Source organism: Thalassophryne amazonica, chromosome 2, assembly GCF_902500255.1.
Source record: "Thalassophryne amazonica chromosome 2, fThaAma1.1, whole genome shotgun sequence".
Lineage (NCBI taxonomy): Eukaryota > Metazoa > Chordata > Actinopteri > Batrachoidiformes > Batrachoididae > Thalassophryne > Thalassophryne amazonica.
Window position 1 is genome coordinate 92,065,319 of NC_047104.1, and position 23,324 is coordinate 92,088,642.

At 45.3% G+C, this 23,324-nt stretch overlaps 1 protein-coding gene across 2 annotated transcripts in view; it reads right to left on the bottom strand.

Annotated features, from left to right (window-relative positions):
- Nucleotides 1–1,007: 1,007 nt before the first annotated feature.
- LOC117527099 (heterogeneous nuclear ribonucleoprotein C-like) overlaps nucleotides 1,008–23,324 on the bottom strand; it is a 174,619-nt gene continuing 152,302 nt past the window's right edge. For both annotated transcript variants that reach the window (XM_034189282.1, XM_034189277.1), the window contains 4 exons: nucleotides 20,759–20,922; nucleotides 14,139–14,252; nucleotides 13,051–13,208; nucleotides 1,008–1,109 (listed from right to left, as the gene is read on the bottom strand). In XM_034189282.1, coding sequence (XP_034045173.1) covers nucleotides 1,071–1,109; nucleotides 13,051–13,208; nucleotides 14,139–14,252; nucleotides 20,759–20,922 — 475 coding nt within the window. In that variant the 3' untranslated portion in view covers nucleotides 1,008–1,070. The remainder of the gene's footprint in view (nucleotides 1,110–13,050; nucleotides 13,209–14,138; nucleotides 14,253–20,758; nucleotides 20,923–23,324) is intronic.

The window sequence follows — 23,324 nt, forward strand, 5'->3', positions numbered from 1 at the left end:
TCTCCATTCTTTGTAGGTGGGAAAACTTGCAAAATTGACACTGGATCAAATATTTATTTGCCCCACTGTAAGTGGTTTATTATCATATGAATGTGTGATTTCAGTGTAAGCAGAAAACCCTCTTAAAAGATCAAATTTCAATATGCAGATTTGTTTCAGCAGCACGGTGGTTTAGTGGTTAGGACTGTTGCGTCACAGCGGGAAGGTCATGGGATTGATTCCCACCTGTGGCCTTTCTTTGTGGAGTTTGTGTGTTCTCTCCATGTTTGTGTGGGTTCCCTCCGGGTCCTTCGGCTTCCTTCCACATCCAAAGACATGCAGGTTAGATGGATTGAAAACCTTATATTGTCTGTAGGTGTAAATGTGTTTGTTTGTCTAAATGTGGCCCTGTGACAGACTGGCATCCTATCCAGGGTGTACCCCACCTCACGCCCTTTGACTGCTGGGATAGGCTCCAGCCCCGTTGACCCCTTAATATGGAGTAAGCAGTTGAAGATGCGTGAACGAGTGATTAACAACATAACAGTATTCCAATTATGTTCTTATTCTGAAAATGCAGGTCATTTACATACTTTAGAAAAGCCCATGTTTTTGGAAATGAAATGGTGGTAAAACATTAGGCATTAATTTTCCTGAAAACGTAACACTTATCTTATTCCTTCTGAGTAGAAACTAATGTAGCACTTTTACCAACAGCAGTCATAAAATGCACATAAACTATGATGTAAACTATAGTCATAAAACCACATCAATACTGTGAAAATAATGCTGCCTGTTTTCAAGAGTAAATATGTGATCAGAACACTGCTCTGTTTTATTTCGACTAATACTGTGTTGAGAGTTATGATGGAACATAAATGCCTACTTAAAAAAGAAACTGCTCCAAGCTGTCTGCTATAATCTCTGTGTATCAATCAGCAGTATCTTGCGCCAGTTGTTTATAGACACCAGGATGCTGTGATTCAGCTGAATGTGTCGTTTGATATGTACGAGCGGAGCTTCAGAGATTTTGGCTCGATTGTTTTTCTCTTCCTCAATGTTTGGCACGTAATCCGTGTCTTCTGCCAGCCTCATATTTCCTCCTCGTGGTCAGAGCTGTTGTTGCTCATCTGAGTGAGACAGTTAGACACACAGACAGACCAGTAGAAATAAATTAAAGTGCATTTTACAAAGATCATGTCATTTTAATGATCAGATTTTGATATTATATCAATATTAAATAGATTTGTTGCAGAAAGGCATTTCCCTCTTCATGTCACCATTTTGTTTTTTATTTGATAGTTTTTCTATAATTTTGGCTAATTTCTCTTTGCATCTATTTAATCTTTGAGTGTGTTTTGTTGCTTTGAAATTCGTGCATATTTTCCAAATATCCTACATATCCGATCTCAAATTAAAGACATTATGAGGCTTTATGAGTATCATCAAATCAAATCAAAACAACCCTTATTGTCATTTAGCTGTACATACAGTTGTAGTGCATGCAAAATGAAAGGGTGTTTCTCGCAGGGATGCAAAGAAAAAAACAAAGATTTAAGTAAAAACACACATCTATCACACCAAAACCCCAGGGCTGGATCCAGAGTGAAAATCTGACAGATGCATTTTGGCCAATGATAAAATAAAAATCGCACGCATCTTGTTATTCAATAATCTTCATTCTTTTATTTGTGTGCACCATACACTGTCGCACTTCTTTTAATATATTTATTATACTTCATGGACCATAGTGAACACTTATTTGTATAAATATGATGTCCTAAAAAAAAACCCACTATAACAAAAACTGACTGTAAACAGGATCAAATTTATTGCCAAAATCTTTCAGTTATACCTGAATCTATATATGATTTTTTTTTTTTTTTTTTTGTCAGTTGATAAAATCAATAAAAATATGAGGTCTATTAGAAAAGTATCCGACCTTATTATTTTTTTCAAAAACCATATGGATTTGAATCACGTGTGATTACATCAGACATCAATCAATCAATCAATCAATTTTTTTTATATAGCGCCAAATCACAACAAACAGTTGCCCCAAGGCGCTTTATATTGTAAGGCAAGGCCATACAATAATTAGGTAAAACCCCAATGGTCAAAACGACCCCCTGTGAGCAAGCACTTGGCTACAGTGGGAAGGAAAAACTCCCTTTTAACAGGAAGAAACCTCCAGCAGAACCAGGCTCAGGGAGGGGCAGTCTTCTGCTGGGACTGGTTGGGGCTGAGGGAGAGAACCAGGAAAAAGACATGCTGTGGAGGGGAGCAGAGATCGATCACTAATGATTAAATGCAGAGTGGTGCATACAGAGCAAAAAGAGAAAGAAACAGTGCATCATGGGAACCCCCCAGCAGTCTACGTCTATAGCAGCATAACTAAGGGATGGTTCAGGGTCACCTGATCCAGCCCTAACTATAAGCTTTAGCAAAAAGGAAAGTTTTAAGCCTAATCTTAAAAGTAGAGAGGGTGTCTGTCTCCCTGATCTGAATTACAAGTAAGGAACTACAAGTAAGCCTGCAGTCTGAGAGCGAAGCGCTCTATTGGGGTGATATGGTACTATGAGGTCCCTAAGATAAGATGGGACCTGATTATTCAAAACCTTATAAGTAAGAAGAAGAATTTAAAATTCTATTCTAGAATTAACAGGAAGCCAATGAAGAGAGGCCAATATGGGTGAGATATGCTCTCTCCTTCTAGTCCCCGTCAGTACTCTAGCTGCAGCATTTTGAATTAACTGAAGGCTTTTTAGGGAACTTTTAGGACAACCTGATAATAATGAATTACAATAGTCCAGCCTAGAGGAAATAAATGCATGAATTAGTGTTTCAGCATCACTCTGAGACAAGACCTTTCTGATTTTAGAGATATTGCGTAAATGCAAAAAAGCAGTCCTACATATTTGTTTAATATGCGCTTTGAATGACATATCCTGATCAAAAATGACTCCAAGATTTCTCACAGTATTACTAGAGGTCAGGGTAATGCCATCCAGAGTAAGGATCTGGTTAGACACCATGTTTCTAAGATTTGTGGGGCCAAGTACAATAACTTCAGTTTTATCTGAGTTTAAAAGCAGGAAATTAGAGGTCATCCATGTCTTTATGTCTGTAAGACAATCCTGCAGTTTAGCTAATTGGTGTGTGTCCTCTGGCTTCATGGATAGATAAAGCTGGGTATCATCTGCGTAACAATGAAAATTTAAGCAATGCCGTCTAATAATACTGCCTAAGGGAAGCATGTATAAAGTGAATAAAATTGGTCCTAGCACAGAACCTTGTGGAACTCCATAATTAACCTTAGTCTGTGAAGAAGATTCCCCATTTACATGAACAAATTGTAATCTATTAGATAAATATGATTCAAACCACCGCAGCGCAGTGCCTTTAATACCTATGGCATGCTCTAATCTCTGTAGTAAAATTTTATGGTCAACAGTATCAAAAGCAGCACTGAGGTCTAACAGAACAAGCACAGAGATGAGTCCACTGTCTGAGGCCATAAGAAGATCATTTGTAACCTTCACTAATGCTGTTTCTGTACTATGATGAATTCTAAAACCTGACTGAAACTCTTCATATAGACCATTCCTCTGCAGATGATCAGTTAGCTGTTTTACAACTACCCTTTCAAGAATTTTTGAGAGAAAAGGAAGGTTGGAGATTGGCCTATAATTAGCTAAGATAGCTGGGTCAAGTGATGGCTTTTTAAGTAATGGTTTAATTACTGCCACCTTAAAAGCCTGTGGTACATAGCCAACTAACAAAGATAGATTGATCATATTTAAGATTGAAGCATTAAATAATGGTAGGGCTTCCTTGAGCAGCCTGGTAGGAATGGGGTCTAATAAACATGTTGATGGTTTGGATGAAGTAACTAATGAAAATAACTTAGACAGAACAATCGGAGAGAAAGAGTCTAACCAAATACCGGCATCACTGAAAGCAGCCAAAGATAACGATACGTCTTTCGGATGGTTATGAGTAATTTTTTCTCTAATAGTTAAAATTTTGTTAGCAAAGAAAGTCATGAAGTCATTACTAGTTAAAGTTAATGGAATACTCAGCTCAATAGAGCTCTGACTCTTTGTCAGCCTGGCTACAGTGCTGAAAAGAAACCTGGGGTTGTTCTTATTTTCTTCAATTAGTGATGAGTAGAAAGATGTCCTAGCTTTACGGAGGGCTTTTTTATAGAGCAACAGACTCTTTTTCCAGGCTAAGTGAAGATCTTCTAAATTAGTGAGACGCCATTTCCTCTCCAACTTACGGGTTATCTGCTTTAAGCTACGAGTTTGTGAGTTATACCACGGAGTCAGGCACTTCTGATTTAAAGCTCTCTTTTTCAGAGGAGCTGCAGCACCCAAAGTTGTCTTCAATGAGGATGTAAAACTATTGACGAGAAACTCTATCTCACTTACAGAGTTTAGGTAGCTACTCTGCACTGTGTTGGTATATGGCATTAGAGAACATAAAGAAGGAATCATATCCTTAAACCTAGTTACAGCGCTTTCTGAAAGACTTCTAGTGTAATGAAACTTATTCCCCACTGCTGGGTAGTCCATCAGAGTAAATGTAAATGTTATTAAGAAATGATCAGACAGAAGGGAGTTTTCAGGGAATACTGTTAAGTCTTCTATTTCCATACCATAAGTCAGAACAAGATCTAAGATATGATTAAAGTGGTGGGTGGACTCATTTACTTTTTGAGCAAAGCCAATAGAGTCTAATAATAGATTGAATGCAGTGTTGAGGCTGTCATTCTCAGCATCTGTGTAGATGTTAAAATCGCCCACTATAATTATCTTATCTGAGCTAAGCACCAAGTCAGACAAAAGGTCTGAAAATTCACAGAGAAACTCACAGTAACGACCAGGTGGACGATAGATAATAACAAATAAAACTGGTTTTTGGGACTTCCAATTTGGATGGTCAAGACTAAGAGTCAAGCTTTCAAATGAATTAAAGCTCTGTCTGGGTTTTTGATTAATTAATAAGCTGGAATGGAAGATTGCTGCTAATCCTCCGCCCCGGCCCGTGCTACGAGCATTCTGACAGTTAGTGTGACTCGGGGGTGTTGACTCATTTAAACTAACATATTCATCCTGCTGTAACCAGGTTTCTGTAAGGCAGAATAAATCAATATGTTGATCAATTATTATATCATTTACCAACAGGGACTTAGAAGAGAGAGACCTAATGTTTAATAGACCACATTTAACTGTTTTAGTCTGTGGTGCAGTTGAAGGTGCTATATTATTTTTTCTTTTTGAATTTTTATGCTTAAATAGATTTTTGCTGGTTATTGGTAGTCTGGGAGCAGGCACCGTCTCTACGGGGATGGGGTAATGAGGGGATGGCAGGGGGAGAGAAGCTGCAGAGAGGTGTGTAAGACTACAACTCTGCTTCCTGGTCCCAACCCTGGATAGTCACGGTTTGGAGGATTTAAGAAAATTGGCCAGATTTCTAGAAATGAGAGCTGCTCCATCCAAAGTGGGATGGATGCCGTCTCTCCTAACAAGACCAGGTTTTCCCCAGAAGCTTTGCCAATTATCTATGAAGCCCACCTCATTTTTTGGACACCACTCAGACAGCCAGCAATTCAAGGAGAACATGCGGCTAAACATGTCACTCCCGGTCCGATTGGGGAGGGGCCCAGAGAAAACTACAGAGTCCGACATTGTTTTTGCAAAGTTACACACCGATTTAATGTTAATTTTAGTGACCTCCGATTGGCGTAACCGGGTGTCATTACTGCCGACGTGAATTACAATCTTACCAAATTTACGCTTAGCCTTAGCCAGCAGTTTCAAATTTCCTTCAATGTCGCCTGCTCTGGCCCCCGGAAGACAATTGACTATGGTTGCTGGTGTCGCTAACTTCACATTTCTCAAAACAGAGTCGCCAATAACCAGAGTTTGATCCTCGGCGGGTGTGTCGTCGAGTGGGGAAAAATGGTTAGAAATGTGAACGGGTTGGCGGTGTACACGGGGCTTCTGTTTAGAACTACGCTTCCTCCTCACAGTCACCCAGTCGGCCTGCTTTCCCGGCTGCTCGGGATCTGCCAGGGGGTAACTAACGGCGGCTAAGCTACCTTGGTCCGCACCGACTACAGGGGCCTGGCTAGCTGTAGAATTTTCCACGGTGCGGAGCCGAGTCTCCAATTCGCCCAGCCTGGCCTCCAAAGCTATGAATAAGCTACACTTATTACAAGTACCGTTACTGCTAAAGGAGGCCGAGGAATAACTAAACATTTCACACCCAGAGCAGAAAAGTGCGGGAGAGACAGGAGAAGCCGCCATGCTAAATTGGCTAAGAGCTAGTAGCTACGCTAAGCTAGCGGATTCCTAAAAACACGCAAAGTGAATAATGTGTAAATAATTCTTAACATGATGCATCGTGTAAATGCATCTTAAATAATTAATAACATGCTTGAGCCCTCGTGGGCATGCAAGAGTTTTTTCACACCTGTCGGTTACGTCATTCGCCTGTGGGCAGTCTTTGAGTGAGGAGTGGCCCACCCTCTCGTTGATTTTTTCATTGTTTAGGAATGGCTCAGAGACTGCTGCTTTGTTTGATCAAATTTTTTTCAAAAACTGTAAGGCATAACTAAGTGGACACCATTCGATAAATTCAGCTGGTTTTCGGTAAAAATTTTAACGGCTGATGAGAGATTTTGGTCTGTAAGTGCCTGATGGCGATCTGCGTTCCGAGGCGGCGTTGTCTCGCTGTTTCAAGCTGAAAACTTCCACATTTCAGGCTCTGTTCACCCAGGTCGTCGTCAGAAAACAGAGAAGTTTCAGAAGAAGTCGGCATGAGGAGTTTATGCGGACATTCCACTGTTAAAGGAGATTTTGTAATGAAAGAACGTGCGGGCAGATTCGCATGTCGGGCCGGACCCGACCGCGGGGGGTCGCGACAGGAAAAACACCTCCATTGGAAACCTTAACAGACAAGTTGGAACATGCCCAGCTGTTAAACAATTTCTCAGATATTCACTTGTTGAAAGCCATCAAAAGCCGCCTGAATTTTACAAATGGTTTTCAACACGGAGGTGTTTTTCCTGTTGCGGCGCAGACGGATTTGCGTCGTCGTCACGGAACCGACTCAGCGAATTTGCCCGCACGTTCTTTCATTACAAAATCTCCTTTAACAGTGGAATGTCCGCATAAACTCCTCATGCCGACTTCTTCTGAAACTTCTCTGTTCTCTGACGACGACCTGGGTGAACAGAGCCTTAAATTAGGATGTTTTCAGCTCGAAACAGCCAGACGGACGCCACCTCCAACCGCGCCGCGCTGATCCGCTTTGTGAGCTGTCTGTTGGGAAGGTGTCGTAGCACGGACCCACAACAGGGGGCGCAAATGAATGGACAATGAATAAGCCAAAAAGTAACAATTTAATGTTGTGACAACACACAACGAAATATACAAAATTTGTAAAGTCAATTAACACCAGGTGACGTGTGGGCAGGCTCGAAGATAGAAGACCCCCGACGAGAGAGAAGCCGCGTCCCACACGGCTTCCACCACCAACGGTCTGAAGAACACTGGAGCCGCCAAGTCCCGAGTCCCCAGGTGGCCTCTGTCTTCGGCTGTCGACCCTGGTACTGCTGGCAGAAAGCGAAGACAAGATGAATGAGTGTGAGTCCGCACACTCAGTAATCCACAGTCTGCACACAGTTAGGAGGGAGCACCTCCACCTCCAATCGCACACTCGTGCAGCTCCTGTTTAATCCACTTATCTGGTTTGGGGTGTGAGGCGAAGCCGTCGCTGTCACACCAAACGCCAATCCCACAGATAAGGAAGAACACCACAGGATAACGGCTGCAAAAGAAGTTCAGGTTATCACTCAACGATATGAGTCAGCAGAGAAATTACCTCTTCAGTAGTTGATTTCTCGGCGAGGAGGTGGAGTTGCAGTCCGGCTTATAAAGTGGTGTAGATGAGTGACAGCTGGTGCGATGAGTGACAGCTGTCACTTCTTCTGGGTCTGGCGCCCTCTCGTGCTTGGAGCCCGCACTCCAAGCAGGGCGCCCTCTGGTGGTGGTGGGCCAGCAGTACCTCCTCTTCAGCGGCCCACATAACACTGTCCTTAAAACGAAAGAAACTCCACAACCTCTCATCAGCCGTTAAACTTTTCACCGAGAACCAGCTGAATTTTTCGAATAGTGTCCACTCGGATATCCCTCACAGGTCCTGAAAAATTTTTGATAAAGCAACGCGCGCCGTCTCCAGCAGCGTCTCAGACAAAGGATTTCAGCCGAGAGGGCGGGACCAGTGCTCACTCAAAGCCTGCCCACAGGCGGATGACGTCACCGACACGCGTGAAAAAACTCACGCATGCGCACGAGGGTTTAAGCATGTCTAGTGTAATCACACGTGATTCAAATCCATATAGCTTTTTTTTTTTTTTTTATAAAACTGCCAGTTAGTTTTCTAATAAACCTCGTATGACTGCATATATTCTTAAAAATAGTGAGATACAGACAGGTCACAGAAAACATTTTCCATTGATACCAATCAAAATTAGAAACAGTCCAGCAGTGTTGTGTGGGCCGCTGAAGAGGAGGTACTGCTGGCCCACCACCACCAGAGGGCGCCCCGCCTGGAGTGCGGGCTCCAGGCTCCGGAGGGCGCTGCCGCTGAAGAGGAGCAGCCCAGGTGACAGCCGTCACCCATCACCTGAAACAGCTGACATCCATCAGCTGAGGGGTATATCAGCTGGACGGCATCTCCATCTCATTGCCGAGATATCGTTCTACCAGGAAGGTAACGCACTCAGCCAGTCATCATATTTCTGAGGACTAACCTGTTTTTGCTTGTGCTTAAGACAGCTGAAGACTGAACTTGATCCATATCGGATAAGTACCCTTCACTGCAATACTGTTTGTGACTAGAGGTGGAGGTGGTGTTTCCACCCTACGTGTTGCTGGGTGCAGCCGCACCCACATCTGACTGTTTCTGTTCCTCGCCAGCAGTACCGGATCCGACGAGTGGAGGCAGTGGCCACCTGGGAGTTCGGGACTTGGCGGCTCCAGTATTCCCGGGGTTCGGTGGCAGAGGAAATCGGGTGGTTCCGGTTCGACTCGGACGGACGTCTCCTATCGTCGAGCCTGCCCACACGTCACCAGTGGAATTGGTTTATTCTTACAATTGTGATCTGTTGTGTTTGTTGTGCGAATTCACAACAGTAAAACCGTGTTATATGACTTCTTCATTGTCCGTTCATTTGCGCCCCCTGTTGTGGGTCCGTGTTCCTCACTTTCCCCAACAAGCAGGTAACAATATTCATCATGTCCATGACTAAATATACTAAAATCAATACATCACAATTGTACACATATCACAACTGTGATATGTGTACAATTGTGATGTATTTGTTTTAGTATATTTAGATTTTGGTGTGATTTGGCACTTTCTAAGCCGATTAAATTGAAATTGAATTGAAACTGAACATTTTATTGAGTCTTAAAGTAAATAAATATGAAATTTGTCACTGGATCCTTAAACTTTGGACATAATAAACTCTACATGGTGGATCCTTGATCTCTGGACATAAATAGGAATAAACAAAATCTGTAGTTTTTGTCAAAAGCATTTCCTTTCAGACATTATTGGCATGAATGTCTTTCCATATATCTGAGCTGAACTCTTTCTTGAACTCTTTCTTTCTTGAACTCTTCTTTTGAACTCTATCTGCTGTGCTTCACTTCAGGAATTTGTAAAGAAATACAGCACGTATCATTTTGGGAGGAAAAAACGTTTTAGTCGATTGTAGTTTCTTGTCTGTATTACAACGTTTGGAAAGAGGTGTCATTTTATTTAAAGCGGCAATTCATTTTGAAGTTATTAATTCAGACCGGACTCTGTCTCGGCAGAGAGCCGCACAGTGTTTCAAGCTGTGTGAACGGAACCGAGGATGATTCTCGTTTCTTGACAGCAACAAGACAAGAGTCCCAGTTAGTGACTTTAATACGCACAAAAGTGACTCATGATATTTTAATGGCTTTGCGAGGGGTTAAGAAGTGGATTTACCGCTTCTGAAGAGTAGCGAATCAAAGAAGCATTGCTTCAATGGTTCATGGCTTCAAAGTGGAGTTGCGCTGCTGAAACGGTTGATTACAGAGCTGCTGCAGACCAAACCCTAAATATCTGACTTTATTTGTACGTTTGTATGTATTTGTATGACTCTGAAACTTGGAAAAATCCGTATAATTTATGGACTATAGGTTGACATGAAAACCAAAGCTGTGTTCACCGCGGGGACACGTTCGGCACTATTCGGGATTATTCAATGTTTTTTTTTTTTTTTTTTTTTTTTACCGATGACGAATGATGTGTAAAAAAATTTGACCGATGCAACTGCATCGGTCCAAACCGATCTGGATCCGGGCCTGAACCCCCCACCCACACCACCCCAACCCCTCACATACTCATACATACACACATATCCCTGAGATGTCAGACTGAAAATGAAATGAAATAAGATGAAAGTGTAGTGTAGTGTATTACAGTACATTAATACTACATTTCAAACTGTCGATTTAAACAGGACAGTGTCAACCTTATTACATCATCTAATTTATGTAGTGTTTTCACACTAAAACTGCTTCAAATGAAGGAAACATTCACTCACTCACTAAAAACATAGCTTTGGACCACAGCAGATGGATTCCTACTGTAGGTTTGCATCGCTTGTAAATTTTTGTCTGTACATACAAAATAAATAAATAAATACATACATACACAATAACCCCAATTCAAAACATAAGAAAATTGGTGAAGGCAGGAAGTTCTCTAAAATCACCCATGAACACCATTTACAAATGGACATGTTAGCTGGTTCTTGCTCTTGACCCAGTGCACCACACATTTGAAGGAAATTACACGATGCATCTATGTTGATACACTGAAAAAAGAGAAGGTTTGAACCAACTTAAAAAAAGTGTTACAAACCTGAATGAATTAAGTTGTTTGAACTTATGTTTGAAAGTTAAATCAACTCTAACTTACAAGTTCAAACAACTTAATTCATTCAGGTTTGTAATACTTTTTAAGTTGGTTCAAACATTCTCTTTTTCAGTGTATGCTTCAAATAGAATCTTAACAGGAGGCTATTATACACATTTTCAGCAAGATAATATAAGTCATAAAGTGTCTGAGGGTTTTTGGTTTTATAGCATTATTACTAGCAGCAACATCTTCACTGGTACGATGCAAAACTAGTTTCAATTTATGAAATAAACTAGATTGTGCTAAAACTGTGTTGTTGCTGACAAGAAAGCAGCAGAAGAGTGCAAATAATATGGTCATTCATGGAAATTCTGTTTTACGAGAGACCAGTAGAGTGAGTGACAAAAGTATACTTTGCAAAAATGTTCTGTAAGCAATCTGAATGTCTAAATTACCCAAATAAATGATTTCAAGCCACAAAGGAATTGAACCATGATTCTTTTTTTTTTTTTTTTTTTTTTTTGCTGGACCAAGATCACCTCCTTAGATTAAAGCAGAAATCGTCTGACTGGGCCACAATCTCAAGGTGCTTTGACACCTCAGCGATAAAACTGGTGCTGTAATATAACGAAATAGAAATACTTCATTACTGTACTTAAGTAGAATTTTGACATATCTGTACTTTACTTCATTATTTACATTTGTGGCGACTTTCACCTTACTCCAATACATTTCCTCAGTAAAATGTATATTACTCCGATACATTTCTCTTAAACATCTTCGTTACTCATTACTACAATATAAAAGTAGAAGAAACTTGATTGGGCAATGCCTGTTTGCAGAGGTGAAAGTATAAACTGGAGCACAGCAGATACAGTCATCTTCAACCGGAGTGCGGCGCCTTTCACCCCTGCAGCAACAAATGCCATGTTTGACATAAAACACGTTTAAAAGACAAAAATTAAAATAAAATAAAATATCTTCAGTCTCCTCTTCCGTGCTGAGGAAGAGGAGACTGCAGAGGGAGAAAATCATCTGCATTTTGGACACCAAATACGCACACACTGGCGCACACACACATACAGTGGAGTGCAGTGCACAATCGGAATTAACACACACGTAGGAGGAATACTAACAACAAAATGAGCCAGTGTGTCTGTTTCATTTTATTTATCTTATTTAAAATGTTCGCGGAGAAGCGCTGCGTAAAAGTGGCGCCGCGTTTTGGATTCCAGAACGCAAAGAGCGCTGTGTTTGGTTGCTTTGTAGTGGTTGGTGGTGGTGATGCTTGGAAGGTTTTTTTTTTTTAACTTAAATTTGGCACAACTGTGTAGCTATAAATGACTGTTCTGTTTCACAAGAGCCTGGCAGTTGTGTTTAACAGAAAAGTGTGTGTGGGTCTTCCAGGAAAAAGACTGCGTGGTCTTCAGAAAAAGAACGACACTCATCCCAACACCAACTGCTCCGCCAGAGGCAGATCCAGGCTTTTAGGTTGAGGCCCCCTCCTGGTTTCTCCAGACACCACACTGACTTTCTTTTCTGTCGCCGTTTCACTCTCCACTCGTTTTGGATTTTACTTTTACTCAATACTTTACTTACAGTACATTTTATATGACAAATTTACTTTTGATACTTAAGTACAGTAAAATGCCAGATACTTTAAGACTTTTACTCAAGTAATAGTTTTAAAGGAGACTTCAATTTTTACCAAAGTAATTTTGTGGTAAGATACTTGTACTTTCACTCAAGTATCACTTTGAGATACTTTATACAAGACTGGATAAAACAGAAAAGCTCAAGTATACAACCCAAATGACGTCTGTGTGAAAGCACTCTTACAAAGCGATGTATAGGTTTGGACCCAAAAATATCCCATGGACACTGATGCGATGCACCACCCCCCAAACGAACAAAACTCCAACTAAACAGGGTTCTACCATGATACTGTGACTGGTGAAGCAACAGACAATCACAGCTGCAGCAGCACGTAATTCCCTCAGAGTTACCACCATGGGTGTCTTGGTGGCTTCCCTCACTAGTCTCCTTCTTACACTGACACTCATTTAGAGAACTGTAATATGCTGATGTGCTAAGTGGATTTACCGTGTGATGGTCATCAGAGGACTCCCTCAGGTTGGGGCTCCCCTTGTGGATTGGAAGGTAGGAGGTGTGTGGGGAGAGGGAGGAGAAGGAGTGTTCAGGGCTGCTGGCTGTCAGAGGGTACGGTGATCCAGATGGAATGTCAGCCCTAAGGGGGGACCCTACAAAACCACACAAAAAAACATATGAACATGACAAGGACTTTGGGGAAAAGAGTTTGGTGTGAATAATGTGCACCACTTCATCTGGTGAGGGCTGCTTATAAAAATGACATGTTTATTCAAGGGCACAGACAGAAAGTTCTGAGACAAGAGTGACAGAATGAAGACAGACAGACAAGGAGCAAGTGAGAGGGAGAAGAACGTCAAATTAGATAGGGGCTTAATATGAGCAGGAGATGGATGAATATCAAGAGCTATCATTCGCCAAGGTCAGACAGTGCAGACAGGAAAACTACACACTGCATTTTGAAACTCAGCTTGATGTAAAAATGGTTTTATGCAGTAACGTTTTAGAGCCAAAGTGATGGAGGAAGTGAGGGAGGTGGAATGGAACAAATGGTGTTTTAGTTTACAATCAGTTTAATTAAGATTGCACTAAAATCGATTTCCTCTGGGAGGATAATAAAGCTCAGCGTTGGTATTACCGTGCACCTGCTAATGGTGTTGGCACAGTATCAGTGCTGTATTTAAATGTCCACCTGAGGGCAGCAGCAGATCTCAGCGCCACCAAGCACTCCTCTGGTCGCCACTAATAATAATATATTCTGAATATAATATTGAATAGAATATTGTCTGAATCTTCGTCATGTCCCATACTTGAGTAGAACACTGTTTGTTCTGCACGTTTATCACAGTTATCCTGATCTCACCGTCAGTTTAACTTAAACATAACTGAGGCAAAAGTATGATCAGCCAGGCCAGGTTGTTTTGCATTCCCTCCTTTCCCTGCTGCACAGATAAACTGAATCATTTTGTGATCGGTGCAAAGCTGAACCTCGCTGGAGTCCACCTGAAAGTGTTTCTGATGTATCAACAGATCACTGTGTCTAACACCGTCCTGCCTACGCTGTCTTTCTGAATGTGTCTCACCTTTGTAGTCATTCCTTTGTGTGTCCATCCTGTCGAGGCTGTCGAGCAGCCCATCGATCTGTGTCTTTATCAGAGTCAGCTCCTTTTTAATCACCTGCAGCTCTCCCATGCCCACTGCATGCATGCACGCACGCACACACGCACGCACGCACACACACACACACACACACACACACACACACACACACACACACACACACACACACACACACACACACACACACACACACACACACACACAAAAAACAGAGCCACCGCGTTAGGGAGCTGTCACACTTTCACACTCTGATGACTTATTCATTGTATATTTTCTTTGTCATTGTTCAGTAACATGTCATTTCAGAAGTTGCATTCACCCTGGATCACCAGTTGAACTCAGTTCAACTCTGGCAGCCACTGAATAAGACATCTGATATATATATATATATATATATATATATATATATATATATATATATATATATATATATATATATATATATATATATATATATATATATATATATGTTGGGAAAGTGTAGGAACACGGACCCACAACAGGGGGCGCAAATGAACGGACAATGGAGAAAGTCAAATCACAAAGTTTTACTGTTGTGAACTCACACAACAAACACAACAGATTACAAATACAGCAGTAACCGAATTCCAAAGGTGTCGTGTGGGCAGGCTCGACGATAGGAGACGTCTGTCCGAGTCGAACCGGAACCACCCGATTTCCTCTGCCACCGAACCCCGGGGATACTGGAGCCGCCAAGTCCCGAACCCCAGGTGGCCACTGCCTCCGCTCGTCGGATCCGGTACTGCTGGCAAGGAACAGAAACAGTCAGGTGTGGGTGCGGCTGCACCCAGCAACACACAGGGTGGAAACACCACCTCCACCTCTTGTCAGGAAAATACAGGTGAGTGCAGGAATGTGAGTACTTATCCAAAATACAGTCTCCTGCTGTCTTTTCTCTTTCTGTGTAAAGGCAAAAAGTATTTAATGGTCAAAAGATGATCTGTTTGACTGGATACGTTACCTCCTTGGTAGAGCGATATCTCGGCAATGAGGTGGAGATGCCGTCCTGCTGATATACCTCCCTGTTGATTGATATCAGCTGTCTCGTCTCAGGTGATGGGTGACAGCTGTCACCCTGGCTGCTCCTGTGAGGCGGCAGCGCCCTCTGGTGCCTGGAGCCCGCACTCCAGACAGGGCGCCCTCTGGTGGTGGTGGGCCAGCAGTACCTCCTCTTCAGCGGCCCACACAACAGGACCCCCCCCCTCAACGGGCGCCTCCTGGCGCACGACCAGGCTTGTCCGGGTGGCGACGGTAGAAGTCGGCCAGGAGGGCCGGGTCCAGGATGAAGCTCCTCTTCACCCAGGAGCGCTCTTCGGGGCCGTACCCTTCCCAGTCCACCAGATACTGCAAACCCCGGCCCATCCGTCGGACGTCCAGGAGCCGGCGTACAGTCCAAGCCGGCTCGCCGTCGATGATCCGGGCAGGAGGTGGTGCCGGACCCGGAGTGCAGAGGGGTGAGGTGTGATGAGGTTTGATTCTGGAAACATGGAACACTGGATGGATCCGCAGTGAGGCCGGAAGCTGAAGCCTCACTGCGGCGGGATTGATGACCTTGAGAATTTTAAACGGACCAATGTATCGTTCCTGTAGTTTTGGGGAGTCCACTTGTAGGGGAATGTCCTTGGTGGACAACCACACTTCCTGCCCAGGACGATACGTAGGAGCCGGGGTCCGCCGCCGGTCTGCATGGTTCTTCGCCCTCGTCCGGGCCTTCAACAAAGCAGAACGGGCGGCACGCCACACCCGACGGCACTTCCGTAGGTGGGCCTGGACCGAGGGCACACCGACCTCTCCCTCGACCACCGGAAACAACGGGGGCTGATACCCCAAACACACCTCAAAAGGGGAGAGGCCGGTGGCTGATGATACTTGACTGTTGTGGGCGTACTTGATCCAGGCCAGGTGGGTACTCCAGGCCGTCGGGTGCGCGGCTGTCACACAACGTAGGGTCTGCTCCATCTCTTGGTTGGCCCGTTCTGCTTGCCCGTTGGTCTGGGGGTGATACCCGGACGAGAGACTGACCGTGGCCCCCAGTTCCCGGCAGAAGCTCCTCCAGACGTGCGAGGAGAACTGGGGACCGCGATCGGAGACGATGTCTGATGGTATCCCATGCAGACGGACGACGTGGTGGACCAGGAGGTCCGCTGTCTCCTGGGCCGTTGGTAGCTTCGGGAGGGCCACGAAGTGGGCCGCCTTGGAGAATCGGTCCACTATCGTGAGGATGACGGTGTTTCCCTGGGACGGCGGGAGGCCCATGACAAAATCCAGGCCGATGTGAGACCAGGGGCGATGAGGCACGGGCAGCGGCTGTAGCAATCCCGATGTCTTGCGGTGGTCGGCCTTGCCCCTGGCGCAGGTGGTACAGGCCTGGATGTAACCCCGGACGTCGGCCTCCAGGGACGCCCACCAGAAGCGCTGCCGGACGACTGCCACGGTTCTTCGCACCCCAGGATGACAGGAGAGCTTAGAACCGTGACAGAAGTCCAGAACTGCAGCCCTGGCTTCTGGTGGGACGTAGAGTTTGTTCTTCGGTCCGGTTCCGGGGTCCGGGTCTCGTGTCAGGGCCTCCCGGACGGTCTTCTCCACGTCCCAGGTGAGGGCGGCCACGATAGCGGACTCCGGGATGATGGGATCCGGGGGATCCGACGACTCCGTTTTGACCTCATCTTCATGTACCCGGGACAAGGCATCCGATCTTTGATTTTTGGTCCCGGGACGGTAGGTGATCCGGAAGTCAAAACGGCCGAAGAACAGTGACCAGCGGGCTTGCCTGGGATTCAGCCGCTTGGCGGTCCTGATATACTCCAGGTTCCGGTGGTCAGTGAAAACCGTGAATGGCACGGATGTTCCCTCCAACAGATGTCTCCACTCCTCAAGAGCCTCTTTCACCGCAAGGAGCTCTCGATTGCCGACGTCATAGTTCCGTTCAGCTGGGGTCAACCTGCGGGAAAAATAGGCACACGGGTGAAGGACCTTATCGGTCTTCCCGCTCTGGGACAGCACGGCTCCTATCCCTGAGTCCGAGGCGTCCACTTCAACCACTAACTGGCGACTAGGATCGGGCTGCACCAGAACAGGTGCAGACGAGAAGCGCTGTTTCAACTCCTTGAACGCGGCTTCGCAACGATCTGACCAGGTGAAGGGGACTTTTGGTGAGGTCAGGGCTGTCAGGGGGCTAACTACCTGACTGTAGCCCTTAATGAACCTCCTGTAGAAATTAGCAAAGCCTAGGAACTGTTGCAACTTCCTACGGCTTGTGGGTTGGGGCCAGTCTCTCACCGCCGCAACCTTGGCCGGATCAGGAGCGACGGAGTTGGAGGAGATGATGAACCCCAAGAAGGACAAAGACGTGCGGTGGAACTCACACTTCTCGCCCTTCACAAACAGCCGGTTCTCCAACAACCGCTGCAGGACCTGACGTACATGCTGGACATGGGTCTCAGGGTCCGGACAAAAGATGAGTATATCGTCTAGGTATACGAAGACGAACCGGTGCAGGAAATCCCGCAAGACATCGTTAACCAACGCTTGGAAAGTCGCAGGAGCGTTTGTGAGACCGAACGGCATGACCAGGTACTCAAAGTGACCTAAGGGGGTGTTAAATGCCGTCTTCCACTCGTCTCCCTTCCGGATCCGAACCAGGTGGTACGCATTTCTAAGATCGAGCTTGGTGAAAATCTGGGCTCCATGCAGGGGTGTGAACACTGAATCCAACAGGGGCAACGAGTATCGGTTGCGAACCGTGATCTCGTTCAACCCCCTATAATCAATGCATGGACGAAGTCCGCCATCTTTTTTGCCCACAAAAAAGAAACCTGCGCCCATCGGGGAGGTGGAATTCCGGATCAACCCGGCAGCTAACGAGTCCCGGATGTAGGTCTCCATTGATTCGCGCTCAGGCCGTGAGAGGTTGTACAGCCTACTGGATGGGAACTCACTGCCCGGAACCAAATCAATGGCACAATCATACGGACGGTGGGGGGGAAGAGTGAGAGCCAGATCCTTGCTGAACACGTCGACAAGGTCGTGGTACTCCACCAGCACCGTCCCCAGATTGGGCGGGACTCTGACCTCCTCCTTAGCTCGGGAGCCGGGAGGAACCGAGGAACCTAGACACACCCGATGGCAGGTCTCGCTCCACTGAACCACTACCCCGGACGGCCAATCAATCCGGGGATTGTGCTTCAACATCCAGGGAAATCCTAAAACCACACGGGAGGTGGCCTGAGTCACAAAAAACTCGATCACCTCCCGGTGATTTCCTGACACCACCAGAGTTACAGGTGGTGTTTTATGCGTGATCAGAGGGAGTAGGGAGCCATCTAGTGCCCGAACCTGTACAGGCGAGGTAAGCGCCACCAGAGGGAGCCCTATCTCCCTGGCCCATCTGCTGTCCAACAGATTCCCCTCAGAGCCCGTGTCCACCAGTGCTGGGGCCTTCAGGGTTGAGTCCTCATAAAGGATCGTGACGGGGAGTCGTGTGGCAATGTGGGTGTGTCCCACGTGAATGTCTCGGCCCACCCCTAGCCCAGTCTCTAGGGGCGGGGCGTTGGAGTTGAACCGCTCGGGGCAGTCCCTCATATGGTGCTCTATCGCACCACAAACAAAACAAGCTCCGTGGGCCCGTCTCCTCTGTGCGTCTGGCGCCCTAAATGTTGCCCTACTCGTGTCCATAGCTTCGTCAGCAGGGGGAGCTGTGGCCCCACGGAGCGCAGGGGCCGTGGAGCGTGGGGAAGGCGGAGCGCGGTCGGAACCGGAAGGGAGAGGGACGGAGCGTGCCCGGCCACGCCCTTCGTCTCGTTCCCGCCGACGTTCTTCTAACCGGTTGTCTAACCGTATGACAAGATCGATGAGCCCGTCTAAATCCCGCGGTTCGTCCTTAGCCACCAGGTGCTCCTTAAGAACCAATGACAGTCCGTTTACAAAGGCGGCGCGGAGGGCAGCGCTATTCCAGCCGGACCTCGCAGCCGCGATGCGGAAGTTGACTGCATAGGCAGCTGCGCTCCGACGCCCTTGTCTCATCGACAGTAGCACAGTTGAAGCGGTTTCTCCTCTATTGGGGTGATCGAACACGGTTCTGAACTCCCTCACAAACCCATCATATGTCTGAAGGAGCCATGACTTTTGCTCCCAGAGCGCTGTAGCCCAAGCGCGTTCCTCGCTGCGAAGCAGGTTTATTACATAAGCTACCTTGCAAGCATCAGTCGCGTACATAACTGGACGCTGTGCGAAGACGAGCGAACACTGCATAAGGAAATCCGCGCACGTCTCCACACAGCCTCCGTACGGCTCTGGGGGGCTTATGTATGCTTCCGGGGAAGGTGGGAGGGGTCGTTGAACGACCAGTGGAACGTCAATGTTACGCACAGGGTCTACGGGAGGGAGAGCCGCAGCGGCGCCCGGAGGGCGCACTTCCACCTGCGCGGCGAGAGCCTCCACCCTGCGGTTCAGGAGGACATTCTGCTCGGTCATTAAATCTAACCGAGTCGTGAAAGCGGTGAGGATCCGCTGCAACTCACCGATTACCCCTCCTGCGGACGCCTGCGCGTCCTGTTCTTCCATTGGCCGTTCAACAGCCGGTTGACACCCCTCGGGATCCATGACGTTGGCCGAGATATCGTGTTGGGAAAGTGTAGGAACACAGACCCACAACAGGGGGCGCAAATGAACGGACAATGGAGAAAGTCAAATCACAAAGTTTTACTGTTGTGAACTCACACAACAAACACAACAGATTACAAATACAGCAGTAACCGAATTCCAAAGGTGTCGTGTGGGCAGGCTCGACGATAGGAGACGTCTGTCCGAGTCGAACCGGAACCACCCCATTTTCTCTGCCACCGAACCCCGGGGATACTGGAGCCGCCAAGTCCCGAACCCCAGGTGGCCACTGCCTCCGCTCATCGGATCCGGTACTGCTGGCAAGGAACAGAAACAGTCAGGTGTGGGTGCGGCTGCACCCAGCAACACACAGGGTGGAAACACCACCTCCACCTCTTGTCAGGAAAATACAGGTGAGTGCAGGAATGTGAGTACTTATCCAAAATACAGTCTCCTGCTGTCTTTTCTCTTTCTGTGTAAAGGCAAAAAGTATTTAATGGTCAAAAGATGATCTGTTTGGCTGGATACGTTACCTCCTTGGTAGAGCGATATCTCGGCAATGAGGTGGAGATGCCGTCCTGCTGATATACCTCCCTGTTGATTGATATCAGCTGTCTCGTCTCAGGTGATGGGTGACAGCTGTCACCCTGGCTGCTCCTGTGAGGCGGCAGCGCCCTCTGGTGCCTGGAGCCCGCACTCCAGACAGGGCGCCCTCTGGTGGTGGTGGGCCAGCAGTACCTCCTCTTCAGCGGGTCACACAACATATACATATATATATATATATATATATATATATATATATATATACACACACACACACACACATACAGTAGATAGATAGATAGATAGATAGATAGATAGATAGATAGATAGATAGATAGATAGATAGATAGATAGATAGATAGATAGATAGATAGATAGATAGATATTTCATTCACAGGCCCTCTTGTACGTTACTCACACTTGGCTGATGTAGTGGAGTGAGGTCTGGAGTTTTTGGAGTGGATTCTGTCTCGGCTGCGTCTGTGGCCCGTGGAGTAGGAGGAGGAACGTGATCTCTTGGCCACGCTGGTATCCAGAGGTGATGGGGACAGTGATGCTGGCACACGCTGATAGTCATAGGCCCTGAAAAATTCAACATATCAGTTTCATAAAACAAAATTCTTATAGCAACTTTTTGGATTTGGTAATATAAACCTGAATAAGTTATAAAAACAGCAAAAAACAAAACAAAACAAATAGTAGAGCACCACGCTCGTAGAATACAAACCTCCACCAACACTAGTTTCCAATTCCCCAAATTTTTACCTTGAAAAAAATTTCAAGGTCAAAGTCCTGTTAGAAGTGTCTTTTCATAAGCTAAATTAGATGTCATCAAATGTCAGGAGTATGTATTTTGTTCATGCACCTGAATCAAAGTTTCTTTTGTAGTGTTGTCAGGTTTTTCAACTTTTTCACTTTCTGAATTCTTTTTCAGGCAATTTTCACAGAACACTGGTTATCTCTGCTATGCTCAATTTGTCATTGCTTTTTAGGACTTGGTTTCTGACTGTTAGACAAACAGGCATGAAATTGGCACCTCCATCCAATTTTGGTGGTGTAAGTAAATCCATAACAGAAAAATGAGACTTATTGAGGCACTTTTGACTGAGATATAATGCAAAATGTACACAAATGGGTTTCCCAATATTAAATTAAAATGTCCACAAAATTCACAATCTGGGTCAGATCTGGATCAAACTTTGTCAGGCGACAGTGAGTGCCAGTCTGCACCTCACTTTCAAATATGAGAGTGATTAGGACATGTTTGATTAAGATATAATGTAAAATATACATTAAATGGGGTTTTCAGTGGCCACAAAACCTGTAATCTGGATCAGAGCTGCTGTCACTGACCGAACAGTCCTCCCTAAAAATTGGTCCACCCTGCCTTCACTGCACATGCATCTGAGTCTGACTCTCTATACCCAAAGCGATCAAAGGGAATAATATGTTTCTTAACCATCAGATGACAAAGTAAAACCTCTTAAAGGAAAAGAAAACCCACTGACAAAATATAGCTGGGAAGATAGACTGTGCTATAAACTAACAACTGATGTGTATCAATGAAAATAAGGAGCTCTTACAACTGAAATATATGCCTCCGAAAGTTATTAAGTTAGTAAGTGCATTTAAGCAGAATTCATCCATCATCAACGATTTCATAAATGCCGCCACTGACACAATTTTAACCAATCAGAAAAAAACCCAGATTGCTTGCGGAACTGCTGTGACATAGAATGGGCACAGAAAGCTACATCCCCCTCCCTCACTCTCTCTCTCTCCCTCCCGTTTTCCTGCTGAGCAAACACAAAGCCTTTCAACTGTAAAATAAACTAAATTTCTAAATGTATCATCAGCGGCACTCATGCGAGTACTCTGGGTAAAGACTGAAGGATTTTGGTGTTTTTTTTACTCCATTCAGTGGAGAGAAATTGAATCTCCGTTCAGCTGTCCTCCTCAGATGTGCACTGAGCTGCTGTTAAAGCATTTCACAGCCTTGGGACGTTGAAGCGGCTGATTTTTCAGTAACAATTCAGTTCATTGCTCGGCGGCACAGACCATTTGAACCCCAGATCCGGGTGGAAATTTGCTGTTACCAGAGGCTTGAAACTCTTGGTTGTGGTGCGCAGAAGAAACAGCTCGCCTTCAGTGCAGAAACCTCCCCCTCCTCTCCTCCCGTTCAGCAGTAAACAGCAGAGAACAGAGAACAGGTAGCACGAGACTGGTTTCACAGACATGGTTTCTCTCCAGTATTGGAAAATCCAGGTTGGCTCGGGAAATTCCAATCCACGAATTACGTCATTATCAGAACCCGATACTGATTCGGGATCCGGGATGTTGATTGTAGCTTATGTGCTTTGCCCCTTCTATACTGAAGAGCGACAATGGCGGAGTTGTGAACCTCTGTGCCCATGTAATGTCACACATCACTGTTATAGCAGACAGCATGGCAGCCTGCTGGTGGCTTTAGACCAGCCATAAAAAAATGCTCATACCTTTAACATAAATATTCACACATGCCTACAATTTTTCATATGGGCTCTCAATATCATAATCTACCAACCCAATCATAAATTATGTTAACTTTTCTTTTTCTTTAAATCATTTTAAAGTCAGTTTTATGCAGAAACAAGGCAGTTTTAAGCAGAAACGAGGTGACAATCTGTGGGTCACTACTGATGCTCTGAAATGAAGTAGGCGCAGCAGCAGCACATCTGTGCAGTGAAGGCCAATTTTTAGGGGGCACTGTTCAGTTGGTGACACTGGATCAAACTTTGTCAGTCGATAAAGAATACCATCCAACATAACGCTCTCAAATGTACAAGAAATTGATGTTTTTTGACAGCGATATGAACTTTTGAAAACTCGTTTAATGTTAAAGGATACGGATTTTCCAAGATTTTTCCTGACTTTGACGTATGACCTTGAAAATTGAATCAGTTCATGCCTATCAGGATATGAATCCTCTGTAAAAATTTCACAAC